At 42.9% G+C, this 25,958-nt stretch overlaps 1 protein-coding gene across 4 annotated transcripts in view; it reads right to left on the bottom strand.

Annotated features, from left to right (window-relative positions):
• Window positions 1–25,518, bottom strand: part of nbeal2 (neurobeachin-like 2) — a 32,991-nt gene extending 7,473 nt beyond the window's left edge. The window contains exons 1-33 of one of the 4 annotated variants that reach the window (XM_026184080.2): window positions 24,556–25,518; window positions 18,082–18,170; window positions 17,746–17,910; window positions 17,158–17,239; window positions 16,739–16,851; window positions 16,393–16,475; window positions 15,600–15,685; window positions 15,182–15,485; window positions 14,927–15,033; window positions 14,450–14,536; window positions 13,573–13,656; window positions 13,263–13,361; window positions 12,465–13,120; window positions 12,231–12,363; window positions 11,934–12,053; window positions 11,501–11,831; window positions 11,180–11,262; window positions 10,980–11,072; window positions 10,580–10,751; window positions 9,294–9,427; window positions 7,397–7,556; window positions 6,966–7,068; window positions 6,634–6,784; window positions 6,241–6,396; window positions 5,960–6,119; window positions 5,377–5,465; window positions 4,555–5,268; window positions 4,237–4,421; window positions 3,910–4,066; window positions 2,726–2,869; window positions 1,756–2,079; window positions 332–481; window positions 90–247 (exon numbers count right to left, since the gene is read on the bottom strand). In XM_026184080.2, coding sequence (XP_026039865.1) covers window positions 90–247; window positions 332–481; window positions 1,756–2,079; window positions 2,726–2,869; window positions 3,910–4,066; window positions 4,237–4,421; window positions 4,555–5,268; window positions 5,377–5,465; window positions 5,960–6,119; window positions 6,241–6,396; window positions 6,634–6,784; window positions 6,966–7,068; window positions 7,397–7,556; window positions 9,294–9,427; window positions 10,580–10,751; window positions 10,980–11,072; window positions 11,180–11,262; window positions 11,501–11,831; window positions 11,934–12,053; window positions 12,231–12,363; window positions 12,465–13,120; window positions 13,263–13,361; window positions 13,573–13,656; window positions 14,450–14,536; window positions 14,927–15,033; window positions 15,182–15,485; window positions 15,600–15,685; window positions 16,393–16,475; window positions 16,739–16,851; window positions 17,158–17,239; window positions 17,746–17,910; window positions 18,082–18,170; window positions 24,556–24,630 — 5,747 coding nt within the window. In that variant the 5' untranslated portion in view covers window positions 24,631–25,518. Of the gene's footprint in view, window positions 1–89; window positions 248–331; window positions 482–1,755; window positions 2,080–2,725; window positions 2,870–3,909; window positions 4,067–4,236; window positions 4,422–4,554; window positions 5,269–5,376; window positions 5,466–5,959; window positions 6,120–6,240; window positions 6,397–6,633; window positions 6,785–6,965; window positions 7,069–7,396; window positions 7,557–9,293; window positions 9,428–10,579; window positions 10,752–10,979; window positions 11,073–11,179; window positions 11,263–11,500; window positions 11,832–11,933; window positions 12,054–12,230; window positions 12,364–12,464; window positions 13,121–13,262; window positions 13,362–13,572; window positions 13,657–14,449; window positions 14,537–14,926; window positions 15,034–15,181; window positions 15,486–15,599; window positions 15,686–16,392; window positions 16,476–16,738; window positions 16,852–17,157; window positions 17,240–17,745; window positions 17,911–18,081; window positions 18,171–19,329; window positions 19,999–24,555 lie in introns of those variants that run through there. The other 3 variants (XM_026184081.2, XM_026184082.2, XM_026184083.2) reach the window with 3 other exon arrangements.
• Between the last annotated feature and the right edge of the window lie 440 nt (window positions 25,519–25,958).

Genomic DNA, 25,958 nt, shown 5'->3' with positions numbered 1-25,958 from the left:
TTTTGGGTAGTGAGCACAGTAACAACTTAGTCTTAAAAATCCACAGCTAAACATGATATCTTGATCAGAGCTGAGAGGAGCTGTCGTACCTGTTGGCCCATGCTGCTCTCTCACAGGTCAAAAGCCTGCGGAGAGACTTCCAGTGCAGCCACACCACCCCCTGCTGGCTGGAGCTCTGCTTCTGCCAAATGAGGTACCTGTTGTTCTCAGTCCGGGCTCGCTTCAAGCAGGGATCCACTATTGCCTCCTGTTTTTACAGGCACATGCATGAAGTAAACGATGCGAAACTGTATTTCGGCAGTTTGCAGTGCGAAGGTCGTAAGGTCTTAACCTGAAATTTGGATTTGCTGTCAGATCTTTCTTTCTCCTGTTTAAAGGCTGTACTCATCAGGTCATCGAAGCACGAGTTCCAGAAATTGGACATGATGTCATGGCTCCTCCCAAACGTGTCCAGCTCGTACTGCTCCATGGTGGGCTGAACCTAGAGGCGCAATTGAAGTAAGTATAATGTGTTTATAAAGCACATTTAAACGCAGCTTAAACAGAACAAAAGCCGTCTCTGTACTAGGAAAGGCTTTGAAGCCAGACGGAAAGGATTCCAATATGCTATATAAGTGCAAGATAGGACAAAAACACTCTGGACCGCAGCACGTTTAAAACACAGAGAGACAGTGTCAGAGTTTATGCAGGAATTAATGATACTCTGGTATTGTCTCCCAGCTCGGACACTGTTTTTGAAGTGGTTAATAAAAGCAAATAAGCAAACTGATTTTGGTCACACAGCCAGCACACTGGTCATCTTTGAGAAGTCAAAAATTATTCAAGGTAACACTCAGTCATTCAAACTAAATATTTTCAGTAATTTCAACGTGTTGTCGCCTCTTGGCCAGGACTCCCTTGAAAAAGAGGTTTTTAATCTCAATGGGACTTTTCCTGGTTAAATAAAGGTTAATAATAATAATAAAAAATATCAAATATCATTTCAATTAGAGAGCTTGCACATTAACCATGACAAGAACATCATTTTGGTCAGGACCAATATTGTTTTATTTAGGGCAGCTGTGGCATAAACCTTCTGTCGTTAACCGTTAAGCACTGCGTATTAAGATTCTTACTGCTTTAACGCTAAATGCTAAAACTGTAAGCACATTTACAACAAACTGTTCTAAAAATAAACTGAAAACACACTAAGACAGACGGTATGTGATCGCTTTCTGCATGAAAAAAGCGCCCTGGAAGTTTCACGTTAGCCAAAGTTATGCCATACTGGTTAATGTACTGCGGGATCCGTATACATAAGTAATCTAAACGAAGCAGATTTATAAACACACACTGTCACGCAGCGCAATGATAAATCAATGCTGAGCTCAGTGTGGAGTGTGTCTGTTTGGCATCAGTTCATGAACTATTTAAGGTGCAAGTACAAGCATAAACTAAGCTCTGCCTAAAATACCAGGCAACATTAGGGAGTTTAAGATTGCCTTTTCATTTTTCTAAACTTGTGATAGCTTTTCTTTTCTTTTTTTAAACTTTGCATTAGATTTCTCAGTTGCCCACCGGGAGGTAACTGGTAAAGCCTGAAAATAAAACCGCAAATATTCCTAAAGTACACAAACCTGACAGAGAACAGAGGCAGCCGTATCAGAGTGCACGCTTTATTAAACGTGCTTAGTGAGGAGAACAAGTTCTCGAGACTCCCTAAACAAAAGATAAATGGCATCTATTTTTAAATGCCCCATTTCAGCGGACACTGACCTGCTGCTGGTAAAAGCCTTGCCACTCCAGTGTTTGACAATAGGCCTTCAGGTCCTGGGCGAAGGTGGTGCTGCCGTTGGTGATGGGCAGGTTGGGCAGGAGCTTCTGGAGGTTGACGGGGTCGGCGTGCTGGTCAAGTAGCGTACGCACGATGGGCACAAGGTGGGAAAAGGTCTCTGGCTGTCCGTAGTTGGTGTTGTCCATTGCACCACCAGGCCACAAGGGGGAACCAATCCGCCCCAGCAAGAAGCACACCTCTTCCCAGCTCAGGCAGAGCACAGTCTGAAGAAGGCTGTGGAGCTTGAGATAGGCCATCTCACTCACCTGATAAGGGGAAACAGACACATAGATCTCAGAAAGAAAAAAATAACACTAATTTATTATTATAGGCACATTTTTTATGTGTTATATCAGTATTTGATTGAGAAGTTAAAAAGAAACTGGTTAAAAAGTCCCTCAAAATCACACTTGTGTACATAGCAAATATCCATGACTACCTCCAAACACCTGATTCATTTTACTTTCCTTAGTAGACCAAAAATTGTGATATGTGTCAAAGTGCAATTAAGTTAATATATCTTTAAAGTGACAAAAGGGGGAGTTGCACTACTTAGGAGATGAATGAAACCAGCAGCATGTAATGGAAAGCCTTATGGTCAGTTCATTTAACACTGCTCTCTCTATCCTACAGCGAGAACAGCCACAACAGCCGTGATAACTCAGAGAGAAGCTGCCCTTTCATACAGAACACTCCCTAAAAAGTATGACTGCAATATCTTTGAACAGAAAGCCATAGAAGGCCTGGTATTTAAAAACTATCTTTATCTGGGTTTACTTATCATGATAGGGACTGTAAACCTTTACAGTTCTGCAAAATTCAATGTTGCAGGTGTTTGCGTTGTGAAAGACATGCTTGGTGAAAAGTATTTGACATATATGGTTGGTGCATAATATCGTGGTTGCAGCTGACCGTGGGGTGCTGCTGTTGGATATATCCGGTGATGATACGCAGGCCGATCTGGGCCATTTCCTTCAGTTCAGTGTTTCCTGGACTTCCAGGGGTGCTATGCCAGGCGTTTAACTTGTCCAGCAGGTTCACCACCCCTTCAAAGATCTGCAACAGAACAACAACATCTGTCAACAAAGAACTCAAGACAAAGCCTAGACCTGTTTCCACACCTTGCAGCGTCTATAAAAATCCAAAGCCATTCAGTACAGCCTGACTTTAAAGGTTATTCAAATGCAAACTTCTCACCCAACCACGCCTCTCCACCCTTCAGTAGAGCAAGTTCCACATTTAGTACATGGACTGGTTCTTATATAGTACTTTTCTAGTTTTCAGGGAAAGTCTGAGAATCTTTTTTGGAAACACTGATTTATTTTCTCGCTGAGCGTTAAATGAGAAAATCAATGGCTAACGAAGCTGCATCGCAAAATAATAAAATCTTCCTTTAAAACAACAAAGGGTCAGTCATGACTCAGCATGGTGTCAGAGCAGGCTTTCTACCAATCACAGCCGTTCCTTGCTTGCTCTGTCTACAAACCAAGGTGTTTTGGGGTAAGCCACTGTGTATCCCTGTTTGATTCTGATGGGAGATGAGCACCTTGTAGTGAGAAACACATTATATACACATTATAAGTACTTTGTAAAAAGGATCATGAAGGTGGAGCACATTTACAAATTTTATGACCGTTTCTTGGTCTTGGAGCAGTCACAGAAACTGCCAGGCCACCTTTTTCTAAAAACCCTGTGCTAAGCTAAGCTAACGTTACTGATCTGTACTAGCTTGAATTTTATTTTGAAATTCAACTCACATATAGAAAGAGATAAAATAAGACACAATCATGAGGATATTCAGTAAGCTGATTATACTTAAATTGAGCACTTGTGCTTTGTGTTTAAAACTGAAGAATTTGGACTGATAAAGAGGAGAAAATGTGACATTATTTGGGCTACAAATTGGCAGGTTTTATTAAGAGCATATTTTTTCTTGGTGTATTGATTCATTTTGCTTATATAACCATAAAATATTAAATCAAATTTGTCAGGGACTTTCTTTTGTCTTTGGTGTTTTTCACTTATGAGAGTTAAATACAGGCTTTCAATAATGCAACACTTGGATGAGTTGCTGTTACATGAATCAGCTAATATACCTTTTCACTCCACAGCGCGTGGTTGTTTGTACCCTCTGCAAACAGGAAGTCCTGCAGCAGCCTGAGGAGCCGAACGAGACTGGGACAGAAAGGCAGGAACGCTCCCTGGGCGTCCCTCAGGTCTGACAGTGATGACTCCAGCATCATCTCCAACAAGCTGATGCACAAAGCAGCAAACAGACTTTGAATAATTCACTGCATAACAAGACGGTGCTTCTAGATATTTACAATAAGGTGATACAGATGAAGGAGTGGTTTCGTTTGTTTTTTCAGCTGCGAGACAGGCTCACTCCTGGTGCGTTTCTTCTCCAAGTCCGCGTAACTAACCTGCGTTTGATGTCATCGGGAGGGCGGACCAGCTGGCAGGAGGAGCCCAGTTTGGTGAGAACAGAAAATACCTGTCCTCGCTCTCTCCACACCACATCTTCCGCGCCCTCCGCTCCGCTGCCACTCCACAGGACGGAGAACACGATGTTGGTTAGCAGGTTGCACAGCTCCTCCTCAGGGGTCTGCTGCAGTGTGAACAATAGCTGGTAAATGGAGCTCAACAAAATCTCATCAGATATCATAGACAAGGAACGAGATTTCAAAGCCTGGATTTACATGCTAAGTGCAGTGAAACCCGCATTAAGGGAGCAGGCATACCTGTGGGTTGGACGTGTTGGAGATTGTGTCTCCAGTAGGAGGATCGGTCCCATAGCTGGTGTCATCCAGCACATTGGACAAACTGGAGCTCTTCCTTGGTCTGAGCGGTGGGAATGGTTTGTAGTGCTCTAGAGGGGATGGTGTGTTGGTCAGACTACCAGCAGGTGTGTGTGTGCCAGTCTCTCCCACACCTGGCAAATCCAAATCAAAAGGTGATGTACCGAAGGGGGAGAGCGGATGGTAGTCCCTTCCCTCTTCTTCATGGTGAGACGAGGCGATGTCAACGGGATTGGAGGTAGAGGATGAGTGGCTCCCCTGATCCACCGAGTCAAACGACTTGAAATGCAGGGAGCCTGTGAAGTTTTTCAGCGGGCCTCCGCCTCCACTGGGAGGCGACTGTGATAAATCCGAGAAACCCTCAGAGATGTCCCGCTGTCCACCTTCATCCTCCTCGTCCTCATCCTCGATTTCCTGCGAGGTGCGGTAGTTCATGAAAATGTCTGTGCGTGCGTCCTCTATGACCAGGGATTGCTCTCTGCGCAGAGGCGGCCGGTAGTTTGGTTCTGCTGGAGTGTGGTTGCTCGAGTCGGCAATGGTGGCAGCGTGGGCCTCATAGGACTCTTTCACATAGAGTTTGGTGAGAACATCCTGCCAGCCAGGCTGCTTCGCAAGCTGTTTCACGTAATCCTCATTGGAGTAGATCAGATGAAAGAGCTGGGGTAAAACAGAACAAGAGCTTTTCATTACTGAGAATAAATCTTTTGGTGGGATAGGAGGGAAAAAGCCAGTTTTATAAGAGCACGACTTCTTAAGCAGACTGACCTTGCGACACACGTCCAGTCGGACAGTAAGTTCAGCTCGATGGGACAGACAGGCCACAGCCAGGAGGTCTCTAAAACTAGGACTGGCATCTGTGGAGCAGCAGTTAATTCATTGGTTTCATCATTTCAAGCTTGTTTTAATGGAAGGAAGTTATTGCTGTTTATTCAGTTTGTTTGGTTAGTCGATTCAAGGCTGGGGTAGGCAATATGTTTTCAGCGTCACTTTCAAACAGAAACCTGCAATCATTTTTCAGCATATTGTATCTGAGAAGGTCTGGGAGGCATGAAAAAGCAAGCTAGGCGAGTTGGGAGAGAGTTTCTTTTTTGGACTTCTGCCTGCTGCTTTTTTAATCTTACATACATTTATGAACCTTTAGTGAAACATTCAATTTAATTCACTATTTTGTCATTATTAGAACGTTTTATAACTATTATTATATTATTTTCTCAAAGCATTACAAAAAACAGGACTGACCACTGCACTTGATTTTGGGCTAAAGCGCAGCTTTCTTATCTAAACATCAGATAAATGTTTTTTGTCATCCATTTCCATCATAAAAGGAAAACTCTTGTGTTTGTATTACCTGTAGCGAGGACCTGCTCGTACAGACACCGGACAGTGGTCATGGTTACGGGAATGTTATCAAGACAGCAAACAAGTCCACGATAGCCAAAATCCCTTAGTTTAATGCGATGCTTGTTGCGCTCCGACACACGCTCGCTCTTGAGGATCTTGTACAAAACCTAGAAGGTAACCACAGGGAAACTGTGAGGATCCCATTTTCACAGTTTACAGTACGATGCACATATCTGCTGTTTAATAAATTGCAATATGTTAAGCAGAGGTCCGGTGACTGGATCTCACCCTGAAGACCCTCTCTCTGGCCTCATCCCCAAAGCTTGGATTGAGCAGCAAACTGTACAGCTGCTCCACGCCCCACTCCAGCAGCACTGTCTGCACCTGCTCGCGAGGAGGGCTGCTCCTCAAGAGCTCATACAGCACATCCAAGGCCTTCACCACCTGAGTGAGAGAGACACGGGAAAGATGTGAAGGAGGAGGTTGATGAAGAGCCAAGAAATGTGGAGTAGGGAGGGTAAAGTTTGAAGTTGCACAAAGAGCATTTCGAAAAGTGCAGATATACCAAAACAACATATAAAGAAAAAGAGATTAGGAGTAAAATATTACACGGAAAAGGTCAAATGATAGCAATTTTAAACTCCTGAAATAAAAACAGCTGTAAAACATGCGAGTTATTACCTGCTGCTCCTCTCCTACAGTCAGAACGTAGGCAAGGACGCAGTGAAGCTCCTCTTGTGTAGGAGACTTAAGAAAATCTTTCAGCAAGGCGAAGAGAGAGGTTTGAATCGTCTGCTTCTCATCAGACAGAGAGCTGCCGTCTTTCTCCACACTGTGACCAAAGATATTTCAATGAATTCAATGAAATCCCATCTGAGGAACAACGTTTTGGTATCAAAGGGGAGTGAACAAAACACGGATATTTACAATAACCCGATAAGAGTGATGAGTATTTTTGAATACACTAATCATTTACCTAATGTGACCGTTCATCATCGTAACAGAAGGTTTACCTGTAGTATGTTCGAACGGTATCCAGTATGTACTGAACGCCGTACTTCCTCCTCATCCGCTGCTTGCTTTTGTTTATCACAGACTGCAGGTATTGTATGTGTGCTTTGGGAGACAAAGAATACTTTTGTCATCTTCTTTCAGGCTGACATTTAGAAATGTCAAACTAATATGCAAGACTGTGGTGAAGAGGAGCAGCAATTTATAACACGGGGCGTTGAAGTGGTGCATCAGTCACCGATTCCCTTTTGACCCGTCCCACAGCCTGAACTTGAGACATTAATGTATTCAGCCCCCACTCTGTTGTGCTTTGACCCGTCTCCTTCTCCTCCCACCATGTGCACATGTATAAAAAGGGACACAAAAAGCTTCGGCAGACATTAAAAGGTTCACAGGTGCATTACTCCACAACAAGGGGCTGCTTGTGGCTTACCCAGACAAACAGCAAAGTGGCTTTTGGTCCAGATGCGGAAATTAAAGAGCAGGTGCTGGTAGAGATGCTGTAAGAGCAGACTGTTGCCCTCATTGAAAACCTGCTCCAGCAGCAGCTGACATGCTATTAAAACATTCATGTCCATCATACTGCCTGGAACCTGCAGAAGAAACAAGCAGATAGCAGTTTGTATTAAAGTTCAGTTTGCTTTCATTTATCTGGATTTTTGGGAATGAAGCCCCGTTTAAATAACACTAAAAAAGAAGAAGAAGAAGAAGAAGTAGTGTTTGTTTACTGTATATAACACTTCTATTTGTGAGCCACTGCCACACTAATAAGAAGTAGTTTCCTTACAGGATTGAACACATTAATATTATACATTTAAACATGCAATCACTGGCCACTTTATTAATTACCCCCGATTGTTAATGCAAGCATTTCAACCAGCCAATCACATGGCAGCAACTTAATGCATTTATGCAAGTATGAATGGTCAAGATGTCTTACTTGATTTAAGAAACTTTGAATGATACTTGACTAAGAAATGGAAACCTACGATTTGCACAGGCTTACTAAAACTGGACAACAGCCTACCTGTAATGTTGCTGACCATGTCAATCCTTTCATGACCACAGTGTACCCATCTTTTGATGGTTGCTTCCAGCAGGATAACATGCCATATAACAAAATCTCAAATCTGCTTTCTTGGGCATGACAACGAGGTCATTGTACTCATATGGCCTCCACAGTCACCAGATCTCACCTCTGGGATGTGGTGGAACAGGATTGTCACATCATGGATGCGCAAACAACAAATCTGCAGCAACTGTGTGATACTATCATGTCAACAAAGACCAAAATATCTGAGGAATTCCAGCAGCTTGTTGAATCTATGCCACAAAGAATTGAGGCAAAAGGAACTCCAACCAGTAATAGGAAGGTGTGCCTAATGAAGTGGCTGATTAGTGTATATGGCCAAGATGGCACAGAATGCAAGACCTAGCTAGGTGCATTGAAGAATTACATCTGAGAATACTGTATGATGAAGTCAAGTTCAGAGCTTAAACATACAGGAAATTATCACTGACCCGAAGAAGAAAAAACACTACTGTGGCTGCTGAATCAGCACTGTTGTAACTCGGAAACACGCCACATTAATCCGTGTTTTGTTTGATGCAAGACAGTGAGTGTTTTTGTTTAGCCCTTTTCAAACATGTAACATTGATCAGTCTGACATTCACGCTCATCGTGTTTTTATTCAGACATTTCCTCAAAAGTATGTGTGCCACAGTACTTGTGCAACATCTGCAACATATAATGCACCAGAATAGAGCTTTTTACCCATATACTACTACACTTTATAAAATATGCCACATCCTGTATGTACTTGTGCATCCATACATACTTTAGTAGAACAAACTAAATAAACTATAGCTTATACACTCTTAGTCTGTGCAAAAGTTCACCTGTGTAAAGTTAAACACAAGAAGACTGTTGAAAATATTTAAAGCAGGAGACTCTGAGACATGAGGCTAATGTTTCCCATGTCACTGTGAGAAAAAGTAAACACTACTCTGTCCTTAGATGTCACTAAAAAAAAAAACAACCTTACTGCAATTCAGCACTTTCTCAGGTCGTACAGCTGCTATCACCACTCTCATTCAAAGAGTGACTGTGCAGTCTAGCAAACTCCATACATTCACCCCACATAATCATTTGATACTGTCATTCTGAGAGAACCGCTGCTCTTTCGACAACACTAGACCCGTTTATTACACGGCGATTACGCTGCATCAATACAATGGAAAAGGTCAGATATTCGCTTTCAGATGATAATCAGTTCTTCTCTCATTTAGTTCCCACTCGATGGAATGGATAGCATGTGAGGGGAGCTTACTTTGCTGAGCATGGCTCCTATGATGCTTGGGCCGTGGCAGTGCAAGAGGCTCTCTTGATTAACGGGGTGTTGGCGAATCAAGTTTTTCACCATCAGCAGGAACGCGGCGATGCTGTTTCTCTCTAGTCTGCCCTCTGTGAGAAGAAAAATAGGGCAAATCATTTTTTCCGGTGTTACCGGCAGTCATCATTTCGCATTACCAGGCACTTTATTGACATTTTCTAATCTCATGATGAGTCATCCGACATATGTCAGATTATATGTTTCATTTTGTTACATTTTTTCCAGTCTTAGGTGAACTGACCTACTGACTTCTCATCATTATGCCCACATAGATTCTGACATTTAACCTATTAGGGTTGATTGCACAATGCTTATTGTTTGTCTGCAACTTCCTGCTTGTCATTGCATCGTGCACTACATCTAAGCTCTAATTTACTACTAGTCAGGATGTCACTTATAGATTACATCTAAACTAAATTCAACAGGAAATAATGAATATTTGTGATACTAGCTTTGAAAACTATAAACATGCAATGCTTTCTGACCAGTATACATGCAGTGTATGCAGACATGCTGACAGCTTGGTTTAATTTACTAAAGTTTTAAAAAGATTACAGATGCTACCTCAGTACAGTGAATCTAAATGTTATTTCATTCTCGCATTAGTTAAAAGCTACATTTAAAGTATTTTACATAGTTGCAGGATCATACTCTGGCTTTTCAAGGCACAGAAAGTAGCTCCAGTAAAAGTATACTATATGGAGTGTATGTAAGTACTGGGCCACCTACAGGAGCTGCTTGGCCATGGAAACCCATGCCACAAAGCTGCCGGCACACAGTTTTTATGCTGATGTTAATACCAGAGGAGATTTAGAAGTCTGCATTTATTGAGTTTACAGAGAATTGGCAACATTTACGCACCTGTCTGTAACTTTACATGGTCTAAAACTTCGTGGATGAGTTGCTGTGTAAATAAATAATAACGCCAGGAGGGAAGACATTTTATAAACTGAATTGTTGCATGCTGGGATCCTATTACACAGTGCCACTCTCTAGTCAGTGTGATCATTACAATATCCCTGTGGCTCTGGGACTTTCTTGAGAACAGCATTGGAAGACGAAAAGCAGATATCTCAAAACCTGGGCAAACAAATCGAAGACTATCTATATGCTACTAGAGATTTGTGAGATTCATTTTGGCGAGCGAGCTATTTGATTGTATGCTATAGCCGCATATAATACACAGAGCAGTAAAAAATTAAATTAACTCAAGATTAACTGACCTGCAGATTTGTTCAGCGGCAGCAGCATTGCAGCAGGGCCTCTGGGGGAAGTGAGTTCTGGCCCCAGCAAGTCTGAGATCTCCTGACCTCCATTGTAAACTTGTTCAGCCTCACACACCTGCTCAAGCAGGGGCAGCAAAACCCCCATACCACCGACCACGTTTATAACATCCTGCAGGGACAAAACAAAATAAATCACAATCATAAAAAAAGAAAAAGAAAAAGAAAATTAAACCATGACAAAAATAGCATTGTGCAGTGCTCAGTGCATTATTAGTACAGTATAGGTAAGAGTTCGCAGGCATATAACATGGGTAGTTATAACACTTCTTACTTGCCATAAATGTGAGATACAGTTTCAAAATGAATACAATACATTTGAAAATGCTTCATATCTAACCTTGATGTCCCAGTTCACCACCCTGTGTCCTGTAAGCCTGCCATCATAATGGTGACTGGGTGCCAGGTCCAGACATATCTGATTTTTAAAGGCCTGAAGAAAACATACACACACACATGCATAAACAGGAATAATCTGTACTGTTTATAATTCACCCAATGACAGCACTGTAGTGCAATATGAAAGTTTCAGTGAGCTACCTGTGGAGTGTAGTACAGCAGCAGTTTGCTATTGAGTTCAGACAGCTCTCCTTCCACTTTGAATAAGGACACGTGATTGGGGCCTGTGATGAAGTGTAGAAAGCAATGTAGGTCATGAAATATGCAAACATCGCTCGGTGCACATGTAAAAAAGCTACTCTTGTTTTCAGTGTGCGCAGGACTAATCTTTCAGCAACACCTCTGAGAGACTGTGATTTTTCTTTACTGCTGGTTTCCTGAATATTTGATTGTATGCTGAATTCTGGCAGAGGTGAATCCTAACTTACACTAATACTCAAAGTGATTAAGAACATTTTGCACCTGCAGCATGTAGAGCTCTTGTTTGGGTTTGCTGCAGAGCTTCGTGGCAGATGAAGGCAGTGCCTAGGAGCCCATCCAGGGATGTGGGTGTCCCCCACTCCGTGTCCTGCAGTCCTGCTGGGATTGTGTGCACTGGAGAGTCTCCTATGGACCCCCAGCGGCCACCCGCAAAGGAAGCTGGGAAGGATTGGGAACGGATGAGGGAGGGGGCATGGGAGGGGAAGGCAAACTCAGGTGACGGAGTGGAGGAAAATGATGTGGGCAGGTTAGGAGAGGTGGTGGTGGTAGTGGTCCGATGGCCTGCAGAGCCGATGCAGCAGGATGTAAAAGGCTTCAGGATCAGGTTTGGGTGGGGTACAAAGAGAAGGAATTAGAATGATAAGGAGGAACTCCTCTCTAATAATAGAATACATGCGATGCTAGTTTCAGTTACCTCACTGAAAGATGGAAAGCGAAGCTGTGCGGTTTTACGCAGCTCCCCGTCGATGTAGATAGTGACCAAATTCTGACCAAAAGGACGGCGGCCTGGGATGTGAACTATAGCCACTGAATGCTGTGAATATAGCACAGCAAACACACGTGTTGATGGAAAAAAAAAATGCCATGCTAAAAGTTTGAATACTACAAAGGTGAACATTATGAACATTAGTTCAAAATTCACAGCAACTTTATTCTCAAGAGAAAAACTCAATTTATTACATCAGATATACTCCAAGGTGTCCACACTCACCCAGCACGAGTCAGCTAGTGGATAGTCTTGCAGAGCAACAGCCATGTAGTCTTTCTTAGTGCAAACAGCCACCACCAGCACGCCCTCCATGGTGAAGAAGGCCTCCAGTCCAGTTCCACTCGCTGTGAAGAAACTTTACAGAAAAAAAGCATCTCAGTCAAGCACTTTAGTCCACAGCAATAAATGTAATTATATCGTGTTGTTACTTTATTGCTCACAAATGTGTCCTTTTACCTGTAGAGCTGTTTCCTGCGTGGTCCCTTTCCCATGTCATGCTGAGTACCCATGCCAGAGCTGGCAGCAGGTTTACGGTTGTTGGAGAAGTCTGAGTGAGAAGAGGGGAACTCCATGTTAAGGCAGAGCCAAGCGTGAAAAGCAAACCCACTGCCTGGCCATCGCTGGATTGAGGGCACCATGATCCCTGCCATCGGGGGTGTAAGATCAAAATATTGCAAGGCACTGTCCTTTCCTTCTCTGGCTGCCATGGCTGAAAGCACACGTATAACGCGAGTGCAGTAGGGGTGGACCCTCCCTGCCAGTGCGCCGTTGTCCTGGCCAACCCTGAGGAGTCTCAAGAGACTCTTCAGCTCCTCTGGTTTGAAACATAGAGAGCCCAAGTCCTGCAAGAGGCCCAGCAGGGAGTCTGCACACTGCCTGTCCAGACACTGGGGATGGGAGAGCACCTGCAGCAGAGCCCCCACCATGCCTGCTTCCACAGCCACCGTGCGACAAGACAAGGAGCCACCGCAAACGGTAGCCAGCCACTGAGCAACCAACAGCTGCAGGTCCCTCTGACCTGAAAGGTCAGGCAGCCACTGCAGGAGCAGGAGCAGAGGCTGGTCGTTACTAATGCCAAGGTGATGAGCATGGGCGTGCGCGCCCTCCACCGCCTGGATAGAAGACAGAGAATAAGAAATAAAGGATAAGATATAGACAGGTTAGGCTAATGACTATAACACCATTTAAACTGGGGCAGTTTGACTTCTACTGTCTCTGTACTCATTAAGGAAAATGAGAAAATTCATATTTCACCATGTTCATCAGCTCTTGCAGAAGCCTTTTGGTGGGTTGACCTTGACTCTTCAGCACGTCAAATAGCTGGGAGTAGCCAATCCTCTCCTTGAAAACCTCCTGAGGGGAAGTGAGACAGAAATAGGCTGGAGAACGCTGTTCTGCAGGGGATAGCTAGCTGGCACACTTCCATATATTGGAAGGAAATACAATGAGCTTTCCCCACATTAACGGAAGGAACTTTCCTGGTCAGCAACCAGGAATTGTAACATTTGTAGCGTTGAGGAGAACATGCAGGTTTTTGTCTAGAGGACATCAAGGAGGGCTTTACCTTAGCATTGGGTGAGTTACTCATTATAGCTGTGAGGACTCCCAAAGCATGAACTGTAATACTGTCTGACCCTTTCTCCCAGACCTGTATGGAAAAAAGGAGGCACAGTTGATTAGAAATGTGCATCATCATGAGCTGGCGCCAAAATTTCCCAAAACAAACGAAAAGTAAACCCTACACAAAAGCTTCAACACATGAATTTTGCACCAAATATCTACAAATTGTAAGAGGAATTTTATTAAACAGCCCTCTTTAAAAAAGTTTTTACACCGTAAGTACTAAAAGTAAGCACACAGTTGAACAAGTCACCAAACAATCGCCCCGTTGTTAATTACTGATAGGTCTCAGCATGCAAAACCCAAAGCCAACCAAAAAAACCCGAAAAAAAAGAAAGAGCTGAGGCAATCCTCAACTACTGCGAGAAATTAAGCAACATCAAACTCCAGGATAGGAGCCAGATCTTTTATACAAGCACCACCAGTCACACGTCAGAGCAGTTAACGCATGAGGAAAAGAAGGAAAGACGTGCACCCAAAAGCAACCATTTCATGCACTATGAAAAACACAGCATGCTCTTATTGCTCAGTGCTGTCAACAGGGAATTCAGCCTATTTACATCTGTGATAGAAATCAACATAATGCCTGAAATAACTAAGATGAGCTGTGACAGGACACTTGTGTGATGGCAGATAAAAAGAAAACTCGAGACGGCAACTATCATGTACAGCCAGTGCTACCTGCTGTATTTACAAATGAGTGTAAGCCAGACTTCCTGCCCTAAGCTTCCTGTTTAAATAGCTCAGAGCAGCTAACGAGTGGAGAGAGCACTGAGTTTCCTGCTGACAGTCCAATAGCAACACAGAGTGGGGGAAAGTACCTGGTCCACTTCGACCTCAGTGAGTAAACGCGTGGTGAGGTCACACACAACCTCACGCTCCGGCCTACGCCTGTTGCTCTGAAAGAGCTACAGGACATACAAACACACGCAGGCAGACACGCACACACAGAGAGCACAAAAAGACAGACAATTAGACCAAAAAAGAAAAAAAAAAAACTCATCCGAGAGAGGCAGAAGAGACAGGTGTGATCCTGGTCTCTCTCAACAGATGCAGGGGTACTTCTTTATCAAAGCCAAGTGACGGACAAGTAACATGGAAGCATGAACATTTGTGATTTTTTTTTCAAGGTAACCAAAGAAGAAAGAGATTAGGCGGCAGATGTGACATTTATGAGAACAACAGAGGAAATAGACGTGAGACAAATAAAAAGGTGACAGACTGGTAGGGAGGCTGGTTCAGAAGAGCACAGAGATGAAAGAGCAGACACAAAATGTTTTTAAAGGACTTGCTCTGACCTTGCTGTTCTGAATGAGTCTGAGGATGTGTTCAAAGCAGTTGTTGTTCAGGAAGATAGCTTGAAGGACTGGTCTGTCAGAGCACTGCAGGATCTCAGGAATAGCAGCTAAAAGTGACAACAATAGGGTTGACTCATCTTATTTATCACACACTGGGACAATTGATTCTTGCCCTTCATACCGACTGAGAGAGATCAACAAAAAGGGAACAATCTGCACCCAGGCAGAGTTGAGACTTAGTGAATGTGCTCTTACTTAGCATTTGGCTCTGGAGCGAGATCAGGCTGTCTTCCCAGGACTGCCTGTCTTCCTGATCGCTGCTAAGTGGACGGTTCCAGTTGAGGAGCTGGAAGTAGTTCTCCAGGATGGTCCTGATCTCCACCTGCCGCTCCACAGGGCTGCTGGTGTGCAGGAGATGGATCATCGCTGTCAGGCACTGCAAGCTCAGCCGCGGGAGTCTGGTGTCCTTGGGTTCAGGGGAGGTCCGGCAGCACCATGCTCGCAGGACCGAGAAGAGGTCATCCACAGAGTAAGGAGTGATGGAAAGAAGACCATTCTTCTGCAAAAAACAAGGCGGAGCGTGACTCTGACTCACTTGTATTTTAGTTTGACTGTCTACTGTTTTTCCTCAGACTGCTGAGTGATTATTGATAGACAGGACAGAGTAGCAGACCTTTCCTCCACTGATGACAGCGCCTTGGAGATGAGCCAATCTGAGCGTGAGGAACTCTGGGATCTTCTCGCTCTCCTGCAGACTTTCTGTGTCAGGAAGCCAAAACAATATTATGTAAGACAAGCTAATACTGGAACCACAAGACAGAAAACAAACGCAGTGCTCTCAAAATATAATTAAATTAAAGCAAAAACATTTTCTTTTCAGCCTCTCTAGTTTGTTTCTTTCCCTAATGCATACTGGGACCGATTCCAGGCTCCAGTCACTATAAATAGCACACGGGGCTATAGCAAATGACCAACAGCAAAAAATAAATAAATGAAAGGGAAAACTTCATACCACAACGCCTCAGAAAACGTCCCTTGGAGTGCCTTCTTTGTTTTACAGTTATGCAAAAGAGAAAAGCCTAAGCCTTTCTTATAGGCTCGGTATTACACAAGTAGCCCCTTAACATTGCCAATTACAGCTTGGTATTATGATAATCCTCCTAAAATGTGGACATACTGAAACTTGTCCAGCCTGAGATTTCCCACATGGCTAACAGATTAGAGCAAACGTGACTCTATAATTACTAACACTTGGACAGCTGATTGAGACCTGATAATTAGACGCAGAATAACTGAGTTCTTTTTACCCGAAGTAAACATGCTGAGAACTGAACCATTTCTACATACACATATATTTTTTCTTTTTTATTCCCAGACAGTGATTCACTTGGAACTGTTTGATTCTTGTGGTATGTGAAGCCTGACAAAGATCAGAGTTGCAGAACAGCTGAAAGGGAGTGTCTCACCATGGAAGAGGGCAGGCAGCTCTTCTGGCAAGGCCAGCGGGGAGAACTTATACTTGTTCCTCTCCAGCAAGCTCACCTCCTCCCTGTAACACACAAAGACTCGAGTCACCACGCTCCCATTCACATCACGCCTAGTTAGTGTGCGGCTGCCACTCAAACCGCTGGTACTAATGAGGTTTGTTTGACTTGAAGGCTTAGATGCAACAAGATGAGGTGTTACTGTGACAAAAGATTGTGCAAGACGTTGAATGCAAATAAGAGTATTCTTCTAGTCTTTGTGCGCCCAAATTCCACCTCCCACACATTCACGCAGGCAATGTCCAGTGTTGAAGTAACACACACTCACCCTGCTAGGCGTCTCCTCCACGTCTGATAAGGGTCAAACAGGCTCTCGCACAGCACAAGTCCGTACTGCACGACCGACTCCAGAGACGATTTCTCCCCTTTTCCCTTCTTTAACTGATCGAATGAAAGTTGGTACACATTTATTCACATCTGCATCATCTGTAGTTCATAATCAGAGTAGAAACCCCTGTTTGAACATCTTTCAAATTCCTTAACAATGAAAACAAGGTCAACTGCACACCCACCCACTTCTCTTTTAACCATAGCCTAGTTCTCTTTCCTTAGGGTAAGCATATATATTTTACTACCCAGTTCTGTGTAAGCCTACTGGATCTCTACTTCCATATCCTATTTCAGCAAATTTGTCCATGTATGGGGAGCCAAACTGTGTCGCTGAAATCTTGCTTATGAGGGCCTTACCTGGTTTAAACAGAAATTCAAAAGTTTGATAGTCTCGAAAACAAAACTAGGGGTCTTCTCTGGATCAATGTTCTCCATATTCCTAGAAGTAAAGAGAAATCATAGAATTAGGTTAGGAAAGGTGCTAGGAAAGGTCTCACAGATTGAAAGGGGTGAGGGCACTTTTTTCGGTTAGTCACTGTGGAGCATAATAAAAAATCTACAGTAGAATCACCAGTCAAATCTGATTTAATTTAAAAAAAACAGCTTCAAACGTTACTATATCTGTGAAAAATAGAAATTACCCAGTTCCCCTCACACCCTGTTTTTTTTGGTACAGACTGTTGAATAAAGAGAACTGATAGTGGTTAAGATTTAATTCCACCCACTGCGTGAACTAAGGTGACATCATGAGACATGCGACGCAAATTCGGGCGTATGATTTGGAACCCGAGATGTAGCCTGTCCTAATTAGTCATCTCCTGCCTATCGTCGTGAGAACGTCTGCAAGTTGTTTTACAGAACGCTACGATTAGCACAACCTATTAACTGCGCAACATGTTTACAGTTCTCATTACAACACATTTGCACAGCAGGCTGTGCCCTCACCTGCAAACAATGATGAAGAACTTGATGAGGAGCAGTGGGTGTGGAGTGCTGCTGTTTTGCTCTGCAGCGCCGGTGAGGTGTAGCGCACTGTGCCATAGCTGCGTGCTAAGGAACACCAGGACCTCCCGGGGGAGCAGGGGCACCTCTGAGCTGCACTCCTCCAGCCTGGGAGATGAGAGAGGAGGACATGAGAGAAGAGAAGGGAAGTAAGAGCAAAGAGGGATTGCAGCAGAGGCCGTGAAGCATAAACATGTCACATCCAATGTCCACAGTGCGGAATATAAACCGGTGGAAATTTGTGGCTTTGTAGTTTGTGTAAAATAAATAGCCGCTCACCTCCGAGGCTCCAGCGACTGCACATCAATGAGCCTCTCAAAGGATGCCACAAATGCCTCCAGCCACTGCTGCAGATAGCCCACATCCTTCTGTGGAAGGGAAGAAGAAACAGGTGAGGCTATAACAAATCGGCCTTCACGCCTCTAGGCGTACAGTGTTAGTAAACAATGAAGGGCATGAAAAATGCCCACCTATAAAAGCAAGCTCTTTGTGGTCAGTTGGACCAAGTAGTATCAAACAGAAAGGTTTAGCGCTAAACTCTGACACACGGTGGCTACAGAAAATGCTATGACCTGTTTTTGTAACAGGATGTTGCAAAGAGATGCAATTCTCACAGAGAGGAACACATGAGCTATTTCTTTCCTTTTTCATCACGGGGGAGGTTGAAAGAAACAAAAACAACATGTTCCTTTCATTCAAATCATAATTCCACCCATAACGTCAACAGTGGCCCTGTGTTCACCGTGAGCACATCCTCGTCTCGGACAAGATGTTCTTATTACTGCCCCTCTATAATGTCATGTAAGACAACTTCATTTGTACAAGGATGTTTATATACAACAGTTGCTATCACAGCTACCATCAGTCTCTGCACTGCAACATATCCTGTCAGTCTTCCCTCCACACAACAGTCTCTTGATCTCGTTACAAACAAATGACACAGGTCACAGGCGAAACAGGTCAACTTTAAACTGTTTTTCTTTTATGAGCAATGCTTTGATTTCGATATAAAGCTGGCTCATTATTATCGATAGACAAGTAGCCCTACTTTTGAGAATGTAAAGTTTCAAAACTCAATCTGAAAAAACTCAAAAAACTGAGAAATGTGCAGAAATGTTCTCTGATGTTCATGTGCCAAAACAACCTGTGCGTTCTGATAACTGAGCAAGCAAGTAAGCGTAGCGTGAATCTTCTCCGATTTAGAAGGAAGACATGAGCTGTCTCAGACCGCCTGACTCACTGTACACAAATAACATAAAAAACAGCACATGGTATAACAATTCATCAGGTACTTCCCCCTGAACCAGCAGGGAAATGGCTCGAGTGAGCAGCGTTTGCTGCAGCTCGTGTGGGAAAGCAGCACGGCGATTAAAATCTTACAGTTCAGCACAGTTCTCCAACATGTATGCTTTCATGTTCTGTTAGATCTGCATTTTTAAGTTGCCTGAGTAAGAGTAGCAGCAATCTAATAACCTGAACCCTTTGTGCAACTATGCCTTTCCTGCATTAATGTGAAATGTACATTACCAACTGGCATTGACTTATGTGCCTGTCCATCTCTCATTGTATGCGGCTGAGCAGGGTGCCGGGTTCTTGCGAACCCAGTCTCAGATGAACCGTCGGCGTAGACAAAAGTCAGCGGCTCAGCTGCACATCACTCCTGACCACCAGCAGCGTCTGACTCGCTCGTTTTTTGTCTTCAAGCGTAAAGCGAGCAACCAGGAAATTACTTGTCACTTTAACTGAAGCTTATTTCCTTCATCCTCGCCTCCTCGTCAAACCCCTTCCTCTTTTGGTTGTAGTGCAACTTGTGTGTAGATTGATGAGAGGCCTCTATAAAAACATCCCACAGTAACAATAAAGCACCGGGACTACATTTATGATTCCTATATTTAGCCAAAAAAAAAAAAAAAGATGTTGCAGGAGAAACTTTGAAATTTAGCGTTTGTTTTTGTAAAGTGTGTCTGGCTGTGCTTATGCACAGGGACCAGAAGACTGTGAGCAGATTCAGCTGAAACAGTAGGTGGATGCTATAAAATCACAAAAACTGCATTTGAAATTGGAGAAATTGACTTTAGATGCCTTCAAACGGTTAAACTTTACATGCAGAAAAACCCCCCATCTGATTTTAAAGTTGATACACAAACTGCATTTTAAAATCTCTGCGTGTGCTCAACGAAAACAGGAAATGACAAACAACCTATTGTTGTGTGGCTCTGTCATCTGAACAATTAGGTATTTTAAACTTGAGGGGCGAAGATAAGAATCTTAAAGCTGGTTTTTATTTTTCATTATTGAATAGAATCCACAAGTATGCACACTAATATGCTTCATAAAGTGTAGGTTGACTAAAGAGGCTGTGGCATTCAGTTCAGGTACATTGGTTGGCTGTGCAACAGGTAGATTTTAGTGTATGATTAAAAAACAGGGAGAGACAGAGGTCACAGATACACCAGGTGTTTGAATCAGTTCTTGTTTATAAAAACCCGCCAAAAAATGTGTGTTTTTTTAATAAAACAGAACTGGCTTAGACTTCTGGTACAGCGCTGCTTTATGTCTCCACCTTTAACGACTCCTAAAATCTTCCCATATCGACTTACTATTGATCAGCCCCTCTAAACAAATCCGAATCATTTGCTCGCAGCTAATTCAACAAGCTAGTTCAAAGACAGATTTACAATTAGAAAAGCTAATTAAAACCACAATTAGAACAAATGTCACAAACCAACCATGAGCTATCGGCCTCTATAAAGCATGTCATTTATCTCTGTTTTCTCTGCACATGGCCAAGCAGCTGTGCCGCTCAGTGCTGCTTGGCATTCAGCTTCGCTCCAGCTTCCTGCACAAGGGAAAGCAAAGAGAACTTTGATTTTCCTGGTTAGCCGTTCGGTCGGTAAACAGGGGAGCCCAGGCACACAAGGGGATTCAATCAGAGGGCTAACAGGGCTATATATCGTCAGCTGCAGGGATGGATGTATCTCTGAGAACAGTTTGCTGACATGCATCAAAGCACTAGTAACTGGGACAAACACACAGTAGCATGACTGACTGTGTAGGGACAAAAGCAAGGATGTGTGATTTGTTCTTTTCATAGAAATCTGAGGAGGTGGTTTCACAGCTGTTGATGGGTGGCAGCTGGGTTAACGCTGTGGCCCAGCGCTGCGTCTCAAGGCTTTAATTAGGTCCTCAAGCTATGGACCACAGAATAATAACACACCATTTCTCTTCCAGACTAATATCTTACTCTTACATCTTTACTGGCTGAAAATGATGCTTCTCTTTTTTGGCAGAAAAATGGCATCTGTGATTGGAGGCTTACTCCTGACTTAGAGCAGCCTGAAAGGCTGGAACTATCAGTCTTTTTTATTTCTTTATTTTTGAAGATTTATTGATCATCTTATCTAAACAGACTGAAAATCCACCTTTTTATTGTTTACTATCCTCAGATTTGTTTTATGTAGTACTTTCAAATATGACGGGGAAACAAAGAATTCTCACACGTGAAAGCTGGATTTTTTTTACCAGTATATTAATTTGAACACTAATTAAAGCAGTTGTTGATTAATTTTTTTTTATGTCAGCCATCTCATCAACTGATCACTTCATTTGTACCTAGTGGTGCGTGTTGATGCATTTGTAACAACATGAAAGCATATTTACCAGATATTTAAGACAATATGACTCATTGAGCTATCCTGACTTTTACCAAGTCAACAGGTCAATTAAAGATTCAATATTTAAGAAGAACTCAAACAATAAGAGTAAGTACAACAATGTTATTAACTCTAGTAAAACTACTCGCTGCCTATTTATTCTTATGTAATAGTCCTTGGTTTTAATTGGACAAAATAGAAAACAAGAAGATACAAATGTAACTTTTTACTATAATCACCAGTTGATTGATCAATCAATCAATTACATTGATACAGATATAAAATATCAAACCAACAAAACTGATCAAGTACTGGTTATTACTACATCCTGACTTGGTGAAAAGCTCAAACATGCCCAAGAACAATACCTTTTTGCATTTTTTCCAGACAAGATCTAACAAGTTATGCACCAGAGCGATTAGATCAGACTCTTCTGCGTACCTCCATACCGCAAGTCATGAGGATTTTATAATGGCCTTCAAATATTCTTAGATGTGAGATATGAAGCAATGAAATAGTGCTGGAAAGGCTGGCCTTACAAAACTGGAGACACAAACACGTCCTGTCTCTTGCACAAAATCTTAAAGTGCCCTAACTACAACTTTGTTTAGCACATTTCCTGACAAAATTACATCAGCAAGCCCTGAAAACCAAGAACTTGTCTGTGAGTAAATAGTCTAGATGTAAATTGCCTGTGCTCAGGTATTTACTGAGCTACAGTATGTGGCAAAATAATAGGAAGCTGGCATCGAGAAAATAATCAGCCTATAAATCATCGTCTGCCTGTGATTTTTGAAGTCACTTGCACAGAACTTTTACCATTTTTCACCGGCTTTAGCGCAATACGCTACTCAATCACAATGTCTATTAAACATTTACATTAGCTCCTGATCTAAAGGTCTGGCAAGAAATGTGATTTTTTTGCACAGTCAAAGGAGGCGGACCTCCTTTATCAATGACAAGCTGTGCTTTCTAAAACAGATTAAAGGCTGGAGATACCACATTTACTCAAACATGCTGAAATCGATTGTTATGATGTATGAAGTTGTTGTGACATACTTAACAACTTCCACGGGACAATATAAGGTCACTGAAAATTTGAGTACACCGGTTTTGGTTTTGTCAGGGTGCACAAAGGAGGTGATAAATGCACAACATTTCTAAACCAATATAACAAATCTGTCAGTGTCACAAACAGGGACACGTAAGGCGCTTTCGGACTTAAAATGAGACGTGTTACAGGGCGTAAAGCAGCCGAGGGCTTATTTACAGCTTTGACAAAACCCCCTGTTGAATAAAGCTCAGGTTTCTTGTCCATCTGACTGATTTACAGCAGTCAATACGTTCTTTAGTGTGACAAATTACAAACAAGGTCTGTGAGTCAGAGATGGGCTGTGTACTAAAAGATGATATTGTCTGTGTCTACCTGACTAACAGGCGGGTAACAAAAACACTGAATACAATTACATGGTGGTGTTTGTAGGAGAGGCCAGTGATTGTTCTCTGTAGTGGTTCTCCTGCCTTTCCACGGCCTGCTGTGCTCCTCTGAGTCACATAAGGTGGTGACATTTAAGCTCAAATCAAATCCCGCTCGAGCAATGGGGTATGTCGTTTACACATGTGAAAAATACACTTTCAAGAATGCTGCGAAAACATGTGCCACTCTTAAAGTCAAAGGAGGAAACTTCTGGTCCTTTTAGGCTTCAGGGCAACTGAAGGAAAGTGACACGGAGCCAAGAGGCAGCTTAATAAGGAAGTGATCTTGCACATAGAGATGTGAGACAGCTGACGGAGCCAGATTCAGGGCAACCCCTCCCTACCTCACAGACACACCCCCCCCCAATGATTTGTTCTAGCAATGGATTGTGACAGCACCTACTACTTGTTTTATTTGTTGCATAACCAGAAAAGTTCAGTAACTTTGCAGTTACATGCAGCAGCAGGAGGAGCACAGAGGAGTGGATTAAACACACTTCCTCTGGGATCTGCCCAGAGCGACCACAATCACCACTTTGACAGTAAATGCTGCAAAAGGTGATACACTGTTGACCTTCATCGGTGATGCATTTATTAGGGTTTGTTTGCAGTTTGTCCACCTTTGACTTCACTCTTCTAAAAAGTCGTTGGCTGCTTTCCAAGATTGGGATTAAGCCCTTCATTAAAACAACATTCAGTGAGATACATAATGAAACATGAGCCACTCTTTGAGAAGGTTTTATCACTGTCAAGAGACTAGCCCTTTAGATCTGCTGTGATGATGATGAGATACAGCGCGTACAAACTTGAAAAAAAAAACGCTCCTCTTCTTCTTTTTTCTTTTTCTTTTTTGTGTCCTCAGGCATGGAAGCAGATTGCAAACTCATTAAATAATAATAATACCCAACCAAACTGTCTTCCTTCTTCAAGTAGGAACATGATATGAAAGCATTTGCAATATTTTACTCCAGTTAATTTGTTTTCATCCATATTAGCAATATATTACACCTTAATAAACATCCAGAAACCTGAGCTGCACTCACGCCCACAGGGGACAACATCTGAGACCAAACTCCCACACAAACAAATTTGACAGTCAATTCAACATCGGAGAGAGGAAAGCAATTGGCTACTGCGTAACAGTGCTGCTGCGTGCAAAGCCTAAGCATATGCTTCAAGTAATATATGACAGTAGGATCTTCCAACAGTTTAAAAGGCGCATGCTTTCAGTAGGGGAGACAGGCAAGCAGCAGAAACAGGAAGTAGTCTGAGTAACACCTGCATCACAGGTATAACAACGGATACTCGAACAAGTGGTTAATCAGCTTCAAATGCCATTTTTTACGCGTTGCTTTCGAATTGGGGACAGCTTAGAGGCGCATCAATGTGACATGATATTATTTTATAGTGTGCACAAGGCAGCTTCGGCTATTAACAGAGCGTCACTGTAAATGCAGGAGAAAAAAAATACGCGAGTTCCTCAATAAAACCTCGATTTTTCAAAGAGCGACCCTGTACACACACCGTGAATCACGCAGAGTATTTAGGGGTCACAATAAAGTTCAGGCAAGGAACCTGTGGCAACAACAGGTGTCACCGTCAGCTCTTCCGCACTTGCACTCACCTTAGTGTAATATAACATCCACAGCTCATACAGCTTTTCTTTCGATGCCATTCCGCCGCCCTTGTGGTTGCTCATTATTTCCTTTATTTTCTTTTAAAAGATCATGAAACTGGCAAAGATGGTCAAAGCCACGGCTGTCTGAAGTTGCTTCCTACAGGCAGGAGGACGCAGCACGCTCCTGGGTGAACCATTCCTGCAAATTCGGGCACAGTAATCCCAAATAAAAAAAAAAGTGCTCTTCAGTCTCGACACACAAAGTTGTCAGGGTGACGTGAAAAAGCAAAACATGACGGTGTGGATGTGGCCGCGGTGCGGTCACTGCCCAAACTGTGCAACCAGGAACACAAATGCGTGGAAATGCATGTCTGGAGAAACACCCATGTCCGCATTTAGAGCGAGCTCGCTGCCGTATGATTCCTGTTGGAGAGAGTTCCCACGGAAGCGACAGATGCCATCCGCTCAAGACCAACAAATTAATGCGCTGCCCCTGCGGTCTCGGTCTGGAGCGGTGCGCGATCCTAAACGCTGTGTGACAATCAGGAGAAAATTATCACCAACTAGTGTGTAACCCTGTAAAAAAAAAAAAAGACAAGAAATGTGGTGAAGAGTTCTCTAGATCATGCTCACAGGTAGGCTGATATTCTTAAAGGCACACACACATATAAACACTGCCTGCTCGAGGGCTGATCTCACTAACTGACTGCCACCCGGGAGCAATGAATGCAGCTGCCCCCAAAGTTTTTATCATATAAACGTTTCCGTACAAATAAAACAAATAACCATTAAAAAATTGTGCAAAGAAGACTGAGTGCTCAAACTCTCACTTGATTATTGAATAAAAGCCTGCGTTGTGTAGTTACGGGTGTAGGGGTGTAACTGTCAGCTTTTAAAGCGAGCAACTTTCAGTTCTGATGACAGCTGCTCACAGTGGGTCCTTACTATATTCCTCATTGTGATCAGATAAAGCGACACTGTGGCTGCGTTAGTCCTTAAAAACTGAAATAATACGTAGGTGAAAGATTCAAAACATTTACTCCTGCAAGTATGAGGGGTATACTGAAAAAAACACGGCTTTATCTTGAACAAAAAATAAATACACACTGGAATGTTTTATTTTGTAAAATATTACCTTACGGAATTACTGTAAATGACAATGTTTCCTCTCCGCTCTGTGCTGAATGCATGTCAGAAGTATGTTTGTCCCCTGACTGAGCAATAACATGGTTTATTGCACATGGTCATTTTATTGATATATAAATCGTATCCCTCCTAGTTTTATGATCACCACCTTAGTAATATCATTAACAGCAGCAGGTTTGTATTGTCATACACACTCTCGATTAGGAGGATAGACAGGGTGAAGCTCGAGGCAGCTGTATTACCATGGCAATGGCCTACATTCC

The sequence above is a fragment of the Astatotilapia calliptera genome, chromosome 11 (assembly GCF_964374335.1).
Source record: "Astatotilapia calliptera chromosome 11, fAstCal68.1, whole genome shotgun sequence".
NCBI classification, from domain to species: Eukaryota; Metazoa; Chordata; class Actinopteri; order Cichliformes; family Cichlidae; genus Astatotilapia; species Astatotilapia calliptera.
Note: the sequence above shows the minus strand (reverse complement) of the source record. Positions and strands in the feature narration are given on the sequence as shown.